Source organism: Pongo abelii, chromosome 2 (assembly GCF_028885655.2).
Source record: "Pongo abelii isolate AG06213 chromosome 2, NHGRI_mPonAbe1-v2.0_pri, whole genome shotgun sequence".
In the NCBI taxonomy this organism is placed as follows: Eukaryota; Metazoa; Chordata; class Mammalia; order Primates; family Hominidae; genus Pongo; species Pongo abelii.
In genome coordinates this window covers 99,503,119-99,523,711 of record NC_085928.1, presented here as the reverse complement: position 1 = coordinate 99,523,711, position 20,593 = coordinate 99,503,119, and the positions used below count along the sequence as shown (strand labels likewise).

Here is a 20,593-nt window from a genome sequence, read left to right as displayed (position 1 = left end):
TGTGTTTAAACAAGTTAAAATGCAGTGAAATCTCATAGAAGAATACGGAATCTCCAGATCTCAAATGCAAGTAATAATGATTCAGTAAGAAGAGGGAAAATGTTTTGGCCAAAAGCAAAATATCTGTTTTGTAGCATTCTCAAGATTTAGTGATTACACTTTACCAAGACAATCAAGTGAAAAGCAAGAGGACGTGTTACTTGAAAGGTTTACTTATTTCTTATTCTTGTTTCTTATTCTAATTGTAAAGTCTCTCAATTAAAACTGCTCACAATCAGCAAACCTTAAGATTATCACTAAAAGTAGTGGAAATCTAAATAATATGAGAGCAAAATCCACAGCCAGAGTCAGATGATAACATTAGCCAAGTAGGCAGAATCAATACTGTGGTCCCTTTCCAGGCATGAGATGCAATAGGATCTCCTTGCCCCACGTTTCAGTGGATTTTCACCTGTGTTCTTCCTCCAAAGGGTGTCTGTATCTCTACTGAGGGTGTGTCTCCAGAGAAGACATCCTCCTGAATATGCCTAGGACAATCTTACTAGATTCTTTCCCTGACGTGTCTGCCCAGTGTTGAGGATAAGAGATGTTGTGATGATGGAAGGGGGTGGGAGATTTGGGGGTGGTGCAAGTAGGTGGCCATTGAAAGGTTAGGTATAGAGGACTTTTTTGGCTGGTGGAGGAGGGAAGGGTGCAGAGATTTTGTTTGGGGAAGTTATCTAAATTGCCACATAGTCTGCTTACATCCCCTTTTCCAGATGTATGTTTCTGTGCTGTTCTCCCTGGTGCCCTCACAAACTAATTGTACAGAGAGCTGTTCTGATGGCTTTCTGTTGTCTTCCTCTCTCCTTGCCATGGAGTGTGCAAACTGCAGGACATGGGTGACATTTCTTCCCAGCCTCACCCCATTAACCCTATTATGTGCTACCCAGAGAATGGCCCTTAAGAATTCCCAAGTCATTGATAAACTTAAGCTCATGGGGAGAGGTGAAAGTGCCAAGGAGTTGGTGTCCCTTTTGTTCAAGCTGCATTTGAGAAAGTGGGTGTGAAACACCTCTCCATTGCTATGCTCCGCCGTCACATTCTCAGATTCTGCATATCTTCTTCTTTTATTTTATTTTTTTTTTGAGACGGAGTTTTGCTCTGTCGCCCGGGCTGGAGTGCAGAGGAGAGATCTTGGCTCACTGCAACCTCTGCCTCCCGGGTTCAAGCAATTCTCTACCTCCTGGGTTCAAGCAATTCTCTGCCTCAGCCTCCTGAGTAGCTGGGATTATAGGCACCCATCACTACGCCTGGCTAATTTTTTGTATTTTTAGTAGAGACGGGATTTCACCGTCTTGGCCAGGCTGATCTTGAACTCCTGACCTCATGATCCACCTGCCTTAGCCTCCCAAAGTGCTGGGATTACAGGCATGAGCCACCACGCCCAGCCCAGATTCTGAATATCTTAAAGAATCAATGGTTCTCTTTTCATAATGTCTCGTCTGATTTATAGATGTGCACAGCTGTGTTTTTCCACCTCTTAGTACTACTCCTTTTCTGTCAAGGCAAATGTTATTATCAGACCTAATTGTTGATAACAGCCAGTCTTTGCTTCAGTTGGGTAGGTAACTAAATGACATCAGCTGGCATTTAAATACTTTATTTATTTATTTATTTATTTATTTTGAGATGGAGTCTCACTCTGCAGTCCAGGCTATTGCACAATGGCACAATATCAGTTTGCTGCAACCGTCACCTCCTGGGCTCAAGCAATTCTCCTGCCTCAGCCTCCCGAGTAGAGTAGCTGGGATTACAGGAGTGCCCCCACTACACCCAGCTAATTTTTGTATTTTTAGTGCAGACGGGTTTTCGCCACATTGGCCAAGCTGGTCTCAAACTCCCAACCTCAGGTGATCTGCCCTCCCAATGTGCTGGGATTTGGCCACTTGGACTCCCAAAGTGCTGGGATTACAGGCGTGAGTCACCGCACCTGGCCCCTAAATATATTTTTGTTTGTAAGGCCCATACTCTGGAAACGGCTTTTTGTTGTCCAGGACCTCGTGCCTGCAATTTACCCTAACAGCCACTAGATGGTGGCAGTGTCTTTTCATAGAGTGCAGGTTGAGGTTCCTCACAGGTGTTGAAAGGAAGCTAGCAGAAACACAGCTGCGTATTCACAAGTTATACACACACATATAAAATATTTACGTATTATAGTATTATACATTTATATTATTTACTAACATAGTTAATATGTTGATCAATGTTAATAGTAAAGCAACACAAATGTAAGAGGAGCAAAATATAGAAGAAATATGATATTTGATGAGAGTTAGTGGATTAGCTTTTGTTCTTGACTTGGAGCCAGTCCTGTATCTGAGCCGAGTTCACCATTTGTGCACAACCTTCCCTTTAAGCCCAAGCCTCTAGGGCTGAGCAGATCTGGCAGGCGACTCCGCTGAAAACCACCTGGTAGTCCTCAAATGGGCTGCCAAGAGTGCTGTCCTTGGCTTGCTCAGATGCCTTCCAGGTCCAGCTTGCCTCCTTTCTCTGCAGCTTGGCATTGACCCCCAGGGGCTTCCAGCTGCAGGAGAAATAGAGGCTTCTGCCACCAGCCCTGGCAAGCTTCCTCTGAATACAGATATGAAGAAGGCAACCCAAACAGATGTCCTTCAAAGGTGGAGGCTGCCCAGGCAGCAAGCACATAGCCACAACTGCTCCCCACCATGGGCACCCACTGGGGAAGCAGCCAAATTTCTACTCATTGTGAAGGCTTGACATAAAATTCTAGTGACAATAGTCTTTTATACCATCATAAAGAGTAGTCATTACCATCAGTATTTGGGTACTTTGCAGGTACCTAAATTTCTTCCCTTGTGGGAAAGATATGCAACCACCCATCTTGGGAATGTTGGTACTCTTTTGCCTTTGGCCTTTCTGGCCTCAGAAATTTCTCCTTTGTGTGGATTGTACATGGTACTTGGGACCACCTCAGTGGGTATCTAGAGCTGCCTAGGTCATTTATGGCCCAAATTGGTACTTCTAAGAGTTACAAATCCATTTCATGCTCGTTGGAGCTAAAAGAGAAAACTTATTGCCTCAAGCAACCCCATAATGGAAAAGGACATTGGTGGAATTGATCTTGGGAATGAAGGCATTCAGGGACTGGTACCCTTCCGCCCTTTCCCTCTTTTTTTTCCTCCTTCCCTCTTTCTCTCTTCTCCATCATACACACAGCACACACACACACACACACACACACACACACACACACACACACACACACACACTCATCTCTCCTCTCTGTGAGTTTATTTTATTCAGTCTCATCGCCTCTCTGTGGCAAGGGGACATGGTTGTCAATCTGACATTCTTATAGCCATTCACAAAGGAGAGTAGGGAGTCTTTCCCATTTGCTCCAGGTTGGAAAAAGAAAAACATCTCAGGTAGCCTAGCCTGAACTACATGCCTAGTTAATAAACTTACCAGTGCAGCTCGGGCAGAGTGTGTGTGTGCACACTGTGTGTGAAGTGCTCTGGTTAACACAGCCTGGGTTGGCTGTCCATCCCCACACTCAGGATGGGAGAGCTTGACTGCTAAGAAACCTTGTGGTTGGATGGGGTGAAGAGGACTTTCCTAAAGGAAGTGGGTGATACCTGCAGAAGAAGGAAGAGAAAGGTGCCAGGCAGTTTACAAGATGTCTACCCCTGCATTGTTCCATTTACCAATATCCTTAAGTATAAAGCAATGGAATGAAATCACTCTGCGGCAGACTACTTTCTCCTGCTTTTGTTAGACTGGCTTTCAGGAAGCATTCTGAATCTGTCATATAAACCCTGACAGATATTGATAAACACCAGGCATTTTCACTTTAGTTCATGCTAGACCTGGAAAAGAGAGCCTCTCTGCTCACCGAATGAGAGCCAGCATGCCATCCCCAGCTAGTTCTTCCTCTGCCATGTTAGCTTTTCTTTCTCCCTTAGCAGACTTGAGGCTCCTTGGGGATAAGACCCATGCCTTATTCCTAGTTGTCTTCCCAGCACATGGCATGGAACCTGGTACATAGCTGTTGCTCAAGGAGTGTTTATTAAGGAAATGAGTAGGTGACTAGGCCAGCAGCAAAATGGATGGATCACAAGTCTTGTGTTGTTATGCTCTCTGGGGTGATGCCCTAGGGCTAGCCATGTTGCCAACTGGTGCCATCAGTGGGAAACTAATCAAGTATTAAGGAGTAGGCCTGGCATGGCCGTGTGGACCTTGCACATGAGTTCAAATGCATATTCATATGAGCCTACATGCATGATTAATTTGGGAAGCTGACAGGAAGCAGTCAATCTGTTGAGCAAGTTTGTGTTTTATAAACCAGATGTTCAGTATTATTATTCATCATTTCCTTTGATACTCGAACGGTCCCCATTATGTAGCATGGGAAATGAAGGATATGGAATAATATATACTTACTATACAACAGAGCAACACAACCACAGATTTCAGAGGCCTGCTCAAAGCCTGGGCAAGTGTAATTGACAGCAGTTCATTTTAAGATTCCCACTTGGACTTAAGTTAATGAGATTTTGCCCAGATGGACCATGGTGACCCCCATCTCCTGCTCCTACCCCTTGGAAAATGAATGTTGACTCTACATCTGCATTTTTCTTGGAAGCCACATGTATGAATCATAAGCAGCACCCTTGCCTCAGTAGCAGCTACAGGTTGGGGGGCCACAGAAAAGCAGGGACCCCCTAGCGTGTTGGGGGACAGAGGGTTTCTGGCCATTGTTGGCTGCATAACTTCTGCTTGGTGGTCTGGAAAAAAAAAAAAACTTGCCATTGACTGCTATTTTCTAAGGCAAGAGTATAGAATGCCTTTCAATCATAAAGTGCTTACAGTGCAAATGAACTTGCAAATTGATGTGTTTCTCCTTGAAATGTTTAAGATTCACAGAGTCCAGACCTGTGGGGACTGGGAATGATGGAGCTGGTGGGTGCAGCAGAGAGTCTTAATTTTCTGCAAATGGTGTTTCTGTGTTCCTGCCAGTCCTTGTTGCCATAATGATGAACTGGTATACATAGGAAAGCCTACGGGTTAGGGTTCTGGCCAAGCCAGTTCAAATTGGGACCAGAACTGCCCCTAGGAGAGGTCCATGAGAACTGTTGGCAACTGAACTCAATGCATTTCCTTTGTTTACCTGGGGCTGGTTACAAATGAATGGTTTCAGTACAATTGCAATATTATGGGTTTCTTTTTTAAAGTAATGATGCAGTAATTACATTTGGAATTAGCTCCTGAGTGAAGTTGATACTATATTCTGGCTTAATATTTTGAAGTTAGTTTCTCATAATCTTGTCTTTGTGCCAGGACAATTACTAGTAATTTATAACTGATTTTTACTGGTTTCAGGAAAAAGGCTTCAGTTCTCATTATTGTCAATGGTATGTTTTTATTTCATCCATGATACATGTTGGCACTGCTTGAAATTTGATTTGAGTTGCAAAGTGGAAGTTGTCCAGAGTTATGGATCAGCTCAAATCAGTTTTCTTTATAGCATTAACGATTAACCAAGGAGTCAGAATATGGGAAGACTTCTAATTCTAAGAGAGCTATTTACCATGGGCTGGTTCTGCCTTTGAAAATAGCCTTGCAGGTTTCCAATGGTGGCCACAGTATGCTTTGAGTATTTTAAGCAAGATGTTAGAACCATGTTTCCAAAATCTGTTATAGACTGTGTATACTGGTTGACTTGGTTCATGGCAACACTGTCAGCATCATCTCATAGTTAATATTTTTTGTTTATTATATTGATGAATTAAACTTGCTTACGTATTCTTTCACCCAAATTAGGATGCCCAAAATAATCACTTACATGATTACCATGTATATTATTAGTCATGGTTCTCTAGAGATAGCCTATAGAGCTAGAGATAGGCTGTACAAATAGGGTGGGGAGGAATTTAGTTTAAGGAATTGGGTTACACAATTGTGGGGCTGGCAAGTCTGAAATCTGCAAGGCAGGCAGTCTGGCATGCTGGAAATTGCAGCAAGAGTTGATGTTGCAGTCTTGAGTTTGAAGGCAGTCTACAGGCAGAATTCCTTCTTTTGAGGGGGGCCTTGTCTTTTCTCTTAAGGCCTTCAGTGGATTGGATGAGACCCACCCACATTATGGAGAATAATCTGCTTTACTGCTGATTAAATCTGCTTTACTATTGATTAAAATGTTAGTCACATCTAAAAAACACCTTCCCAACAACATCTAGACGGGCAGTTGCTCAAACAACTGAGCATGATGGCCTAGCCAAGCTGACACATAAAATTAACCATGTCACCATGAGTTCCCAGTCCTAGATAGACCAGGAGATTCTTGCTTCATTTTACTTGTCATGGAGGGATATAGGACTATCTTGATATCTATGTAAAACTAATAAAAGCATGGCCCCCTCCACCCCTGTTGGGAGTTTTTTTCCAACACCTGCCAGCTTTTCTTTAGCTGTCATGATTATTGATGGAAATGCAATGGAAAGGATTGCCCTATACGAATGCTTCTTGCATTTTAATATACATACGAATCATTAAAATAATTATTCACATTCAGAGTGTTTGGAATGGGGCCTGAGACTATTTCTAACAAGCACTTAGGTGCTACAGGTGCTGCTGTCCTGGGTACTACATTGTAAGTAGTGACACCCCACAGCTCTAATAATCTATTGGAAGAACAAGGCAAAAGAAAGACTAAGTTTAATGACCTTTACTCAAGAGACCAGCCAGTCAATGGGGGCTTCAAACGCTTAGATTTTAGGATCTTCTCTTTATAATGCCTCTTTCCAAGTAGATTGAGGGAGCAATGCCTGATTATTCTGTGGAACTAAAGCTATGGAAGAGAAGTGTCCAAATGTCAGAAAACACGCTAGGTTGAAGATAGTGGATTCTAGTTCACAGATTGCTTCACTTGGGGCTTGAACAGGCTATGAAGCCAGAAGGACTTGCCTGGTCAATTTTGGTGCCTGTCAGCAGTGCCTCCAGCCTTAATCTCATTTTGGACTCTGCTACTTACTAGCTGTGTGACCTTGAAGGCAGAGGAAAGAAGCTGGCATCCTTTGAGCACTTCCATATGCCAGGTACCATGCTGGGCAGTTTTCTGTTTTGTCTTCATGGCAACAGTGCTGGGGAATAGTGGGCATTATTTCATATGAGCACATGGAGACTTCACTAGTGCAGTTAGGAAATATTCAGAGCTGAGATTTAGAACCAGATTTGTCTTGGGCCAAAGCCTACCATGTTCCAAGACTCTGTTTCCCTATTTGTTTGGGACAGAGTAGGGGTTCCTGCCTGTCTCCCAACACTGTGTAAAAAGCAGGTGCAATGGTGTGTCTCCATGTGTCTGTAACCCAATTGAGAGGTTTACAGACGTGGATCACATGCTGTATTTCAAGGGCCATTCTTTTTTTTTTCTTTTTTTTTTTCTTTTGGGAGGGAGTCTCGCTCTGTCACCCAGCCTGGAGTGCAGTGGTGCTATCTCGGCTCACTGCAAGCTCCGCTTCCCAGGTTCACGCCATTCTCCTGCCTCAGCCTCCCGAGTAGCTGGGACTACAGGCATCTGCCACCACACCCGGCTAATTTTTTGTATTTTAGTAGAGATGGGGTTTCACCACGTTAGCCAGGATGGTCTCAGTCTCCTGACCTCGTGATCTGCCTGCCTCGGCCTCCCAAAGTGCTGGGATTACAGATGTGAGCCACCATGCCTGTCCTCAAGGGCCATTCTTATAAGAAAAATGATTACCTTCTTCATCATGATTTTAGAAGTCAGATGATGAAGTTATTATTTAATTTTGTTTTTGTTTTATTTGTTTTCCATCTGGGACTGGCATTCAGAGACCCAGAGAGGTAAAACGGCCTTGACTGGCTACCTTGGGGAAAATAAATACTTCCAGATTCTGTTGTTTTCAGCAGGGGCAACTCACCAGACCCTTTGTGTGCATGCTTTCTGATCCTCAATATTTAGATTACGGAGAAGCACTCTTATGAAACATAAGTGTCTGGGAGGCAAAATAGTAAAATTTTGCCTAATAAATACAATGAATAAAATACAATGAATCAGGAAGATCCAAACAAGGTTCTATTTGAACCAAAGTGGCTGAAAGCAGAGAACAGATCTGCTGGAGTGACTAACGACAACTGATTTATTTCCCCAGCTGGGGCTGGGACTGTCCTCTGCAAATCCAGGAGACATTGTGCTCCACGCTCCACTAAAGGCTTGGGTGGGCACTGTTCCATCTCAACAGCCCCTGGTTTGGAAAGGACATGATTGTCAAGGGGGTGGCCTCCAGAACTGTGGTTTCCAGACCGTTCCCTGGTAACTGGCTTTTCTCTTCTATCCAGCTGACTGATGATCAGGGCCCCGTCCTGATGACCACTGTAGCCATGCCTGTGTTTAGTAAGCAGAACGAAACCGTGAGTACAGTGGCTGAGCCTCCTGCTTGATGCTAGGAGGGTGGTTTTCTCAGATCCCCTCTGACTCCAGCTCTGTTGACTTTTGATTTTTAAGCATAGGATGTAGGTCATTTTTCCTTATTGTTTGATCTTGCTGTTAGAATCACCACATCAAAAACAGATGAGAGGAACCCAGGCTGGCATCGTTTTAGAGTTCGCAACACCTTTCCAAAGTTTAAGTATTAGAGGACCAGAGGAGGAAAAGCCCCAGAGACCATCCGTGATTATGGTGCACCGACCACTCTCATTTATAGTTACCAGCCTTTTATTAGTTTCCTAGGGCTGTTAGGAACAAAGTGCCACAAACTGGGTGGCTTAAAAAAATAGAAATTTCTCCTCTCACAGTTATAGAGCCTAGAAGTCTGAAATCAAGATGTCGGCAGGGCCATGCTCCCTCTGAAGGTTCTAGGGAAGAATTTTTCCTTGCCTCTTTCAGCTTCTCGGGGCCCCTGGCATTCCTTGGCTTGTGGCAGTGTCACTTCAATCTCTGCCTCTGTTTTCATGTGGCCTGTTCCTCTTATATGTCTCTCTGTGTCCTTCCCTGTTGTAAGGAAATCAGTCATGAGATTTAGAGCCCACCCTAAATCCACGATGATTTCATCTCAAGATCCTTAACAATTGCATATGCAAAGATGCTATGTCCAAATAGTATTATATTCTGAGGTTCTGGGTGGACATGAACTTGTGGGGACACTGTTCAACCCACCACAGAGCCTTAAAAAAATGGCCTTTCTGACACTGAAAAGTTTTAGCAAATCACAATGGCTACATGCCTTGGAAAATGGGGCTCCAGAGGCCTATTCCTTCACCTTGGTCCTCAGTTGGTAAAAGTGTTAGGGTTATTATATATTTCTCTTGCTATTTAGACTCTCTCTCCTGGGCACCAGATGGCAGTGTAAATTGAGAAAGCAGTTAACGTGCTGTCTTTCCTGTAAAAAGCTTTCATAAGAGAAACTGGTGAATGTTTAGAGCCCTTAGCTGCTAAAACTCTTGTGTTTCTTCGAATCAGTGTTTAATTTTCAAGAGAGGAGAGGGAAGCTATTGTAGTATCTTGGTAGGAGTATGCACTGGGGACTGTAGTAGTTAATGGTTAGCCTGAGAAGCTCTCATTTTACCCAGTAACATTTTGGGTGGAGGGTAGGGGATAGAAGAGACTGTTCTTGGAGATATGGGTTAATCCTCAATCTGTATCAGTTTGGGGAAGGCACCAGGCAGATGGTATGTGACTTCTCATGAGATTCTATTTCTTTTGCCAAGTTAACTTACTGTTATTATAATTCAATGTTTATTTTCGACAGAGATCGAAGGGCATTCTCCTGGGAGTGGTTGGCACAGATGTCCCAGTGAAAGAACTTTTGAAGACCATCCCCAAATACAAGGTAATGAATGACCTGATCCCTGAAATCAAAGCAACAGAGATGCCTGGAGCCTTGTTTTCACAAAGTTCAGGCTTCAAACTCTACTTTGGAGCGATGTTTTTGCTCACTACTATTATAGCCTGTTAGCTTGTCTTTGTACCATCTGCACAGTTATTTAAAAGGTTTTTTTTTTTATTATTTACAATGACTTGCTATTTTTCTTATTTACCTCCTCTAACCTCAGTTTAAAGAATCAATGTTATATCTTAAGTTTTGACGTGATCATTGAATTTTTCTGATACACACAGGATATCGACATGACTGGTTTGCCTTTTAAAAAGATAGTCCAGGCCGGGCACGGTGACTCATGCCTGTAATCCCAGCACTTTGGGAGGCCGAGGCGGGTGGATCATGAGGTCAGGAGATCGAGACCATCCTGGCTAACACGGTGAAACCCTGTCTCTACTAAAAATACAAAACAATTAGCCGGTCATGATGGCAGGCGCCTGTAGTCCCAGCTACTCCGGAGGCTGAGGCAGGAGAATGGCGTGAACCCGGGAGGCGGAGCTTGCAGTGAGCCGAAATCGTACCATTGCACTGCAGCCTGGGCGACAGAGTGAGACTCCGTCTCAAAAAAAAAAAAAAAAAAAAAAAAAAAAAATGTCCAGAGAGTTCTTAGACCCCATCCAGAAAACTCTCCTATTTCCTGGTGGGGACTCTTTGGAAAAACAAATCAAAAAGTGGGAGGGGGATGCCCTTGAGGCACAACCCAGGCACACAGCACTGCCCAAGAGTGCTCTGAATGTAGGCATGAGCATGTGCATGCCAGAGGCATCAGAGAGCAGCCCACACCAGATCTGGTTGATTCACTGGACAAAGGGCTCCACTGGCTGCACAGGGGCAAACACCACATCCACCCTCTCCTCCCCCAGCATCAAGCTGACCGGCTAGCTGGTCTCCATTTCTGGCCCACTCAGATTAACAAGGGTTCTCTTTGTCTCCATCTAAAGGGAGCCCAGGAATCAGGGATTATTGGCTGCCAGGGGCTTCTTTCTTAGCACCACCCTCCCTGATGTGCTGGGGCCTGATTCACCACAGCTGTGAGGGGGACCTGGGCTTTCCTGGGCCTCAGGTGGAGGCAGGCAGTGGTTAGAGCTTGACTCTGCAGGTTCCTGGCTACATCATTGATGAGGTGGATGTGGACAAGTCCTTCCAATCCTTGTTCCCCAGCTTCATCCACCAGGGCTTTTATAATTGGAGTTAAGTTCCCAGAGGCATGAAAGGACATTTCATTGATCCAAACCCACATAATAAATGTTGGAAACTGTAGTTCCTGAGAAACTGAAAGTCAAAGATGGAGATGAGGGAAGACTTTCAGGCCCCTAAATATAGTGGACTTTACTTTTGATGAAATGGCCAGACCTAGGTGTCCAGAACTGCTGGCTCAGTTTCAGAAAAGGCATCCCACCTGTAGAGAACATTTCCAAACAATTCTTGAGCCTCTTATTTCACATGAGGAGATTTAGAAACCTAAGCACCGGGCCACTACTTGGTACATGTCCAATAAATCAAGAAAGAAGGAACATGACAAGGAACCAGTAACAATTATCCTTTGTGTCCATTTCTCCAAGCTTCCTCTACCAGGCAATGTGCAGTGCTCTTTATGGCATTGTCTCGCTTACTAAGTAGACATTACAGTCACCCCCATTTTATAGTTAAAGAAACTGAGGCATGGAAAGCTTAAATATCTTGCCAAATCTCACACCTTGCAAGCAGGAGAACCATGACTTTTTTTTTTCTTTTGAGACGGACTCTTGCTCTGTGGCCCAGGCTGGAGTACAGTGGCACCATCTCAGCTCACTGCAACCTCCACCTCCTGGGTTCAAGCGGTTCTCCTGCCTCAGCTTCCTAAATAGCTGGGATTACAGGTGCACGCCACCATGCCTGGCTAATTTTTGTCCTTTTAGTAGAGATGGGGTTTCACCATGTTGTTCAGGCTGGTCTTGAACTCCTGACTTCGTGATCCACCCGCCTCAGCCTCCCAAAGTGCTAGGATTACAGGCGTGAGCCACTGCAACCAGCCAAGAGCCATGGTTTTTTGTTTTTTCTTTTTTTTTCTTTTTTTTGTTTTTGAGACAGAGTCTCGCTCTGTCACCCGGGCTGGAGTGCAGTGGCGTGATCTCGGCTCACTGCAAGCTCCACCTCCCGGGTTCATGCCATTCTTCTGCCTCAGCCTCCCGACTAGCTGGGACTACAGGCACCCGCCACCACACCCGGCTAATTTTTTATATTTTTAGTAGAGACGGGGTTTCACCATGTTAGCCAGGATGGTCTCGATCTCCTGACCTCGTGATCCACCCACCTCAGCCTCCCAAAGTGCTGGGATTACAGGCATGAGCCACCGCACCCGGCCCCAAGAGCCATGATTTTAACCTCTGTAACCACAATGCTACCAAGAACAATAAGAGCAATGACAATCATAATAGTAATAGTTAAAATAAAATCATAATACTAACTAAAATACACTAAGACATTTATTGAACTTCTTACTATGTGGTTGGTGTCATCCAAAGTACTTTACATGCATTATTCCTATTGAATTCTTATTACATTCCCATGCAGTGGGGACGTTTTGGCCTCATTTTTACTTAAGGATGCTTGAAATAACTTTCTCAACATCATTTTGCTAGTAACAGATGAAGGAAACAAAGCATAACAAGGGAATAGAGGAAGAAAATCAGCTATAGAAAATTAATCAGCAGTGCTTGAAATGCAGGCATCTGTATTTTGTGCTTTTCCAAGGGTCAAGCTGGGAACCATTGACGTAGATATGGCATAGGTTAACCTAAAGCATCCTTCCCTCTGGTTCCCATACAGAGCCTTGTGAAAGGGGTGCGTGTCAGCCAGGGACAGCCACGGCCAAATGGGCCTCTCTCATCCAGGAGAGGAGAGCTCCAGGGAGCAGAGTTCAGGTCACACCTTGCCCTCCTGATTAACACCTTGTAAAGATGAGTCAGCTCTTGGCTCTTGGGGTTTTCCCAGAAGATAGAATTCTTTCTTTCTCTCTTAGCTTCATAGATTTTCCCACAAGCAATCAGACTTCCTGTAATTTTTATTGAGAATTCCAGACACCCCAGCAATAATTTCCAGACACCACGACCTCTGTTAACATAACGAGCCATTTTATAATTGGGTTCACTTCATTAGCTCAGTCTCTCCAGTTGGAAAGGAAGTGCCTCCTTTCCCCAGGCTGTTGGACCATGTGGCTTCTGGCCTCTAGGAGAACATGCCTCTGGTCCAGGGCCCCTTTGGCAAGCCCAAGTGCTGGAAGGCCTGGTGTCCGATCTGTTCTCCATTGCTCCATGGACATTAGAATGGACATTAGAGTGGACATTAGAATGGACAGGAAGACTGGTTCTATTTTGGATAAAACCAAAATTAGCGATTTCATCAGTGTATTGATTTGTGGCCAAAAACTAATGTTGGACTTTGTCATATAAGCTTTTAATTTGAGAGACTCACCCACAGAATGTGTTGTATTTTGAGATGTGGTCAGAGCTGCCCTTCCTTCGTCTACATTAGGATATAGCTATATGCCATCAATCAACACACAAAACATTCCGATGTTATTTTCTCAGAATGCCTTCCTGGGGAGGATTTTAACCAGTTTCTGAATATCAGGAAGACTTTCTCAGGTACAGGCTTAAGAAGGACTGGCTGTACATCTCCTGGAGCAAATTGGCTTCTCCTTTTCAGCTCGTTTTTAGTATTTACTTTAGTTGGAATTTTCAAGATGAACTAGTTAACATTTGAGTAAAGTGGCAAATGTCTTAAATACACAGACTGTAACTGAATGCCTACCGCATGCCTGACCTTGTGCTAGGGACTGTAGAAGTCAAAGGTAAGTGAGGTGGCCCCTTTCCCACAAAGAGCTCATTCTGATGGAGGAAGTACTGCCTCCAGTTACTGCTTTTTTCTTTTCTTTTCCCTTTTTTTTTCTTTTCTTTTTTCTTTTTTTGAGACAGGGTCTGGCTCTGTCACCCAGGCTAGAGTACCGTGGCGCGATCTTGGCTCACTGCAACCTCTGCCTTCCAGGTTCAAGCAATTCTCCTGCCTCAGCTTCCAGAGTATCTGGGATTACAGGCACCCACCATCATGCCTGGCTGGTTTTTGTATTTTTAGTAGAGATGGGGTTTCACCATGTTGGCCAGGCTGGTCTTGAACCCCTAACCTGAAGTGATCTGCCAGCCTCAGCCTCCCAAAGTGCTGAGATTACAGGCCTGAGCCACCGCGCCCGACCACCTCCAGTTCTTTCTAGGACAAATCAGAGGAAGGAAAGAGAACTATCTAGGGTTGAGAGGCAGAAAAGTGAGAGTAGCTTTTTTTTTTTTTTCTTTGAGGCTTACTCTGTTGCCCAGGCTGGAGTACAGTGGTGCAACCTCCACCTCCTGGGTTCAAGCGATTCTCCTGCCTCAGCGTCCCGAGTAGCTGGGATTACAGGTGCCCGCCACCATGCCTGGCTAAGTTTTGTATTTTTAGTAGAGACAGGGTTTCACCATGTTGGTCAGGCTGGTCTCGAACTCCTGACCTCAGGTGATCCACCTGCCTCAGCCTCTCAATCTGCTAGGATTACAGGCATGAGCTACTGTGCCCAGCCAAGTGTAGCATTTTTAGGTGCTAGGGTAAACATAGTGATGATGGTATGGAAAGGACAAAGCAAAGTGCAGGTCAGGAGAGCCTTTTTACAAGAGATGAGCTGAGGCTGAGCTTATAGCATGGGTGAGGATTAGCCACAGGGAGAGAGAAGGAGGGGTGCCTTGGGTAGCAGGCACTGTGCCAATAAAGGTCTGGCTGGGTGAGAAAATTGCAGGGGGATTGTTACTGCCGTGTGCCTTGAGTGGCAGTGAGTGGAGGGAGGCAGGGTTGAGTACTCAGGCAGGGGCCACACCCCAGGGAGACCTGATGAACAGGCCTGTGGCTCTGTCTTACATATGAAAGGGGTTGTTAGTGGCTGTTACAAAGGAAAGCAACGTGGTCAGAATTATCTTTGACTTGGATCAACGTGGAGGATGGTTTTGTTGGGGTCAAGCTCTGAGGTAGGAAGAGCAGTGAGGACCATTGTGGAAATCTATTGAATTAATATAGTAGTGGTACAGTTGGGTAGCAGGATGGAATTGGAGCAAACCTGGAGAAAAACATTAGTATGATTTCATACTACTGATGCTGTAGTTTCTAACTGGGGAGTCTGTGTGGGTGGTGGTGCCGCCTACTGAGAGAGAGGAGGAGGAAGAACAGCTTTAGAAGAACTCCACTGTAACTGGGTGAGTCTGAGGTGCCAGAGCGATGGCCAAGAAGAGATGACCACTACCCTGTTGGATACTTGGTTTGCCACTGAAGGGGGAGACTGAGGCCAGAGCGTGGATCTGGGGAGCAACAACACAGAGGTGGTCACTGCAGCTTATTGAGGGAGAGGAGAGCTAAGGCAGACAGTGGGTACTGGGGACAGAATCTTAGGGAAAATGAATACTTGAGGAATGGGCGAAGGACAAAGATCCTGTGAAAAGGAGAAAGCCCAGGAGTATGGGACCTGGAAACTGAGGGAATAGTGTCGAGGAAGAGGAAGCAATGGGCTAAGAAAAGTAGGAAGATTTGTAGGAGAAAATCCTGTAGGGTTTGGCAATGAAGAGGCCCCTGGCCTATTTGGCATATTTGGTGGTGGAGGGAGGGCAAAGGCAGAGTGTAGTGGGTTGAGGCATGAAGGGGCAATAAGGAAACAGAGATGGCACTTGGCCAATGAATGCAGGACATTGGGATGGGGAGATGAGCTCAGCGTCTGCATTCTGGGGGAGGAAGCGGAGAGTTTAGCTAAGCTGTGTAGAATCTGCACTAAATGCAGTTTCTTTTATTGTTTCCCTACTTCCACCTTTTTCTCTTCTTTCCCTTCTCATCTCTCTATCCCAACCACCCCGCCATATATTTTTAACCGCATGATAGGACCTTTGCCCTCATGAAACTTACATTCTGGTAGGGGAGGCAGGCATGAAATAATCAAAAGTCCTGATTACTTATACTCTACCCCACAAATAATTGATTTTTATAATTTTGATAAGTACTATAAGAGTACAGGCATTAAGAGGAGTCCTGCCTTCTTTTGCGTATTGCTTCTCACAAGCAAAATAAGAAGAACCGAAGTAATGTACATTAGAAGGTGCTGAATACATGAGCTGACTATAAAATATTATTTGTTTTGTTTAATTTTGAGTTTGAATTCCCAATAAAATAGAATTTTTGCCTTTAATGGAGAAAGCCAAACTCTCAAGATTTTTTTTTGACCCCTCCAGTCCATCTGAAACTGAAACATAATAATGGTAATTAATGCAGTGTTGACTGTGTCTGACATTTTTCCAAGAGACAAGATGAAAGAGACGATATACATCTCAAAGGATAGGAAATCTCTGGTTTATCTTTCACAGCATAATGAAATATACTTTTATCATTAGAGTCAAGTAGAATCTTATTAAGACTTGCTGTGCAAGGTAACTCCAGGAGAAGACGTCTGTTGCCCTTGACTACCATGTGCATATTTGCTTTATGTAATGCAACGGAAACTTTTAATTGCCAGTGTTAAATTCTCTGAAGTTAATTTCACATCACCTTGACGTTAAGCTAACAAGCAGACAGGGTCATTCCTGGTTTGTAAACTGTGTTGTCTGGATCATTTAATAGTATCATATTCAAGAATGTGAGTGGCAGAGAATTTAAAGAAAATTAACAGTGGGGCTCAGAACTGTGAAATAACTCCTCAGGAAAAAAAATAGAGAATTTCTTTTTTCTTCTCCCCTTTCACTGCTCTGGCAAAACTGGGTTACATTTTCTTTCTTCAGAGAGACAGATCAGTATGGGTTTTATGCCAGAGGCCGTTTTAATACATGAATGATTTGTAGGTAAATTTATTGTAGCCAATGGGTGCAGTCAACTGTGTAATAGAAATATTGTCAAAAAGCTGGGATTATTATTTAAATAAGTGCAGTGTTAAATTTGATTACATACTTTTTAAAGCTAATAAAACATTTCATTGCTCACAAACTATTTCCCATAGTCCCATTTAGTCAGAAAACATAAATTAAGTGAGGCTCTGCATAGAAAATTACCCAGGCTTTGTGTTGATGGAAGCATGCATGGAAAAGCTAGGCAGCCACACAATTTGAAGATGAAAGGATATGAAAAGGGTTGCCAGGCTCCTGTGTAGGCTGGGGCAGGGGGACACTTTATATTTGAAGAATTTTGGAAAATAACAGCCTAGGGGAGCACCAATTTGAGATGGCCCCTGTGGGCGTGGAATTATACGAAGTCTAGAAGTGAGGCAGCGTGGGGACCCCTCTTTCCTTATTACAGGCAGAGAGAAGACACCTGCATTGATAAAGTTCTGTACACTTGGACATAGGGTCTTTCCAGAAACATTAGCCACTTTCTTGTTAAAAAAAAAAGTAATTGTTTTTGTTTTAAATAAATCAAAATAAAGCCCTTGGATGCCAATGTGGGGATGTGACATTTTAAATTGTGCTATTTGTTGAGCTTATCCTGTGACAGGTCTTCATTTCCACCAAATGTCAAGGATCAGTGCCTTGCATTCATTTTAATGAAATATTGTGCTGATAAGCATTATGAATGACAAGCTAAAGCTGTAAATTACTAAATGCCGGGCTGCTTTATGCTTTGTGAATTCACCAGGGAGCAAGCTAATGAAGGTTTCTTTCTTGCTTCCTCTTACAGTTAGGGATTCACGGTTATGCCTTTGCAATCACAAATAATGGATATATCCTGACACATCCAGAACTCAGGCTGCTGGTAAGAGAAATTATGTACTTCTGCATTTCTCCTTTTATGATTTTAAAAGATTTCCTTCAATTCAACAATGATGACACTTTGCTGCAGTTTTGACTTTTAAAAAACTATTGAATTCATAGCATTGGAAAGATTGTTATAGAGTTTATAAACTGGTATTTGGACACATTATATATAAATAACATTGGATAAATATATTTACCATTATGCTTTTGTATAAAAAGCCATATATGTGTATATGCATTTATTTATTTATCTCACATCTGCTAACGTATGGAAAATTTTTTTAACTCTAGACAGCATGAAACCTATCATAATGGATCCCTTTATGTAATACATGGACACTCATACTCCAGCTCTAGACCCACTTACTGCAAGTCTAATTTGACACAATAAATTAGACCCAAGATCCCTGGAAATTTATTACAATGGGATTTGCCCCCAAATTACATTGCCTAAGCCCAGTGTCTTGTGGATAGAAGCTATTCAACAGCTTTTTTGTTAAATCAAAGCAGCTGAGATTTTTCTCTATTTCCTGCCTATGTCATATCCAGTAGCATTGCTTGGTGAACTGATATGTAAACCACTTTCTTTCTCTCAGTATCATTTTTAACGTCTCTGAAGTGAGTAGGTTTAGGCCAAATCCAAAACAGCCCATGGTAGCATCAACCCACATCCCTGGGCAAGGCTGCCCTTGTGGCATTGGCCACAAGTTTGTCACCCCTGAACTAGTTGCAGTGTGTTGAAAAAAGGACATCCCTTTGGGTTTGTGTGTACTTATCTAATTTTTAAAGAAGGTATAGAATTATAAAGAGTAATGCAGTGAACACTGTTTTTTAAAGTTAAGAAAGTGTAGATTGTTTTCTTTAGCAATCAGCAAACACACACGTACCTATGTGCACACACACAAGTGCATACATACCCATCCACCCCACCCATCTTTTCCCATTCATCAGAATGAGAAAGTAGCAGCAGTGCCTGCTATGCAAATGTTTGTTGGCAAAGCATTGTGGGGACCAGTTCACTTCTCACTTGCATCATTGTTTAGAAACAGTTCATGTGAGAGCTCCATCATCATCCAACTTTGCTCTAATCGCCCTGGTATTAATGGAGTCATGACCACATCATGTGGATGCCATATGCATGCTTTAAGATGGGCCTTATGGTAATATTCAATTTCAACACTCTTTTTATCAGAAAAGGACTGAATTAACTAGTTGGCTAATTCCAAATGTAACTCAGAATTATTGAAAAGTCTGATTGAAAAAGCGGCTGTCTTTTTAAAGACATTTAAGTCCAAAAACATATTGAAGTTTAAAACTCTTAGCACATTACCCATCTCCAGGTTGCCCAGTTGGCATCATTTGTTGGAAGTAAGAGAAGTTACAAGTTTGTGTGACTGAGTTTGGGTTCCTAGTGTGTATTTATTCCAAATTGGAAAGGAACAGAGTCCATGAAACAATCAAACCCAAATCTTCTACCAGTAAGTGGATTAATTTCCTATTTATCATTGCCTGTCATTTAAAGGAAAAATGAAATGGAATCAGATGTCAGAAGTACCAAGGTAGCATCCTTCTCTCTGTGGCAATGGAAATGATTAGCTGCCCGCCACACAGTGGACTCACAATGTGAACTGGTCCCCACAGTGCTTTGCCAACAAACATTTGCCTAGCAGTCTTTTATATCTTCTGGCCCTGCAGCAAATGGTGTGTTTGTAAATAGTCCATCTGATGCACTCTCCAGAGCTGTGGCCACTGAGAGGGCAGCTGAAAGGCTCTTGGAAAAGCAGACCAACCCCATCAATGCTGTTCATCTCCTGAGAGTAGAGATACTTGTAAACACATGCCATTGCTGTTCTTCTGTTGACACACCGAAAGTGGTGGTGGTTGCTAGGATTTTGGCCACACCATACATGGAGTGGCCCAAACAAATGCCCCATATTCTATTTGTGAGAACCCAAACCATATGAACCATGTTGCAGCTGATCCATGACAACAACATAAGGAATGATCAAACCAGTTGGTCATCTATCCCATTCATCTGTCTCTCACCCTGAGGCCATCAGATACTTAGAAGAAGTTTAGGGTGATACCAACCATTAAGCATTACATGAATTAACCCATCTGAATGTGGTCAATAAGTGTATGTTGACTCTGACTTGAGTTCTGCATTTTCCTTCTGAGCAAAAGACACAGCAAAGTGGGAGGGACTCAATTCCAGCATCACACTGTGAATCTCAACTCCTAGTCCCCCTACATTCACACTGTGTGACTTTGGGCAATCACACAGGCTCTCTGAGCTGCACTTTTCTCTTGTAATCCTGCCATAACCGTAGTGCATAGATCGTAGCTTGTTGTCACAGTAAATGAGATAATGCAAGCAAAGGACGTGGTGCAGAAAAGCAGGCCCCAGAATATCTCAGAGGCAGTAGCGGTTATTTGGACATCTTGTTTGTGTTTATTTTCTATTGTTCTGTCCTCAGCTTCTGTAAAGGTTGGAAGAACATGGTGGTAATGGATGCTTAAAGAGGCAACCTAAAGAGCACTTTTTGATTATTCAGGTGATTCCGGTTTTTGTGATAGACATTGGGAAGGGATCGTGTACATACACCGTCAGTTTTCTTTTTGGTTCTATGGCAAGCTTGGCCAACTGTGGTCTAGAAGACAAGTAGACAACTTGTACTAGAGGTTCTGTGTGAGTCCTACCATATGAAGAAACCAAGGTTGTTTGTTTGTTTTAAAGGTAGCAATAAGAATAATACTAGCAGCCACAGTAGCTAAAGAATGATAGCTAAGAGTCAGCCGGCATGAATACCCGTGGCTCTGGCGTGCACAAGTTGTTTGTTCATCTCTGTTTTGTTCACTTATCCCTGCTTTCCCCCTCCTCCTTCCTTAACCACCAGCCCCCTCAGCACAGAGTAGGGA

The 20,593-nt window shown here is 43.4% G+C and overlaps 1 protein-coding gene across 1 annotated transcript in view; it reads left to right on the top strand.

The window, feature by feature from the left end:
- The window catches only part of CACNA2D3 (calcium voltage-gated channel auxiliary subunit alpha2delta 3), a 939,714-nt gene that overhangs the window by 698,535 nt on the left and 220,586 nt on the right, over positions 1-20,593 (top strand). The window contains 3 exon segments of the mRNA XM_054552049.2: positions 8,356-8,427; positions 9,765-9,845; positions 17,598-17,672. Coding sequence (XP_054408024.1) covers positions 8,356-8,427; positions 9,765-9,845; positions 17,598-17,672 — 228 coding nt within the window.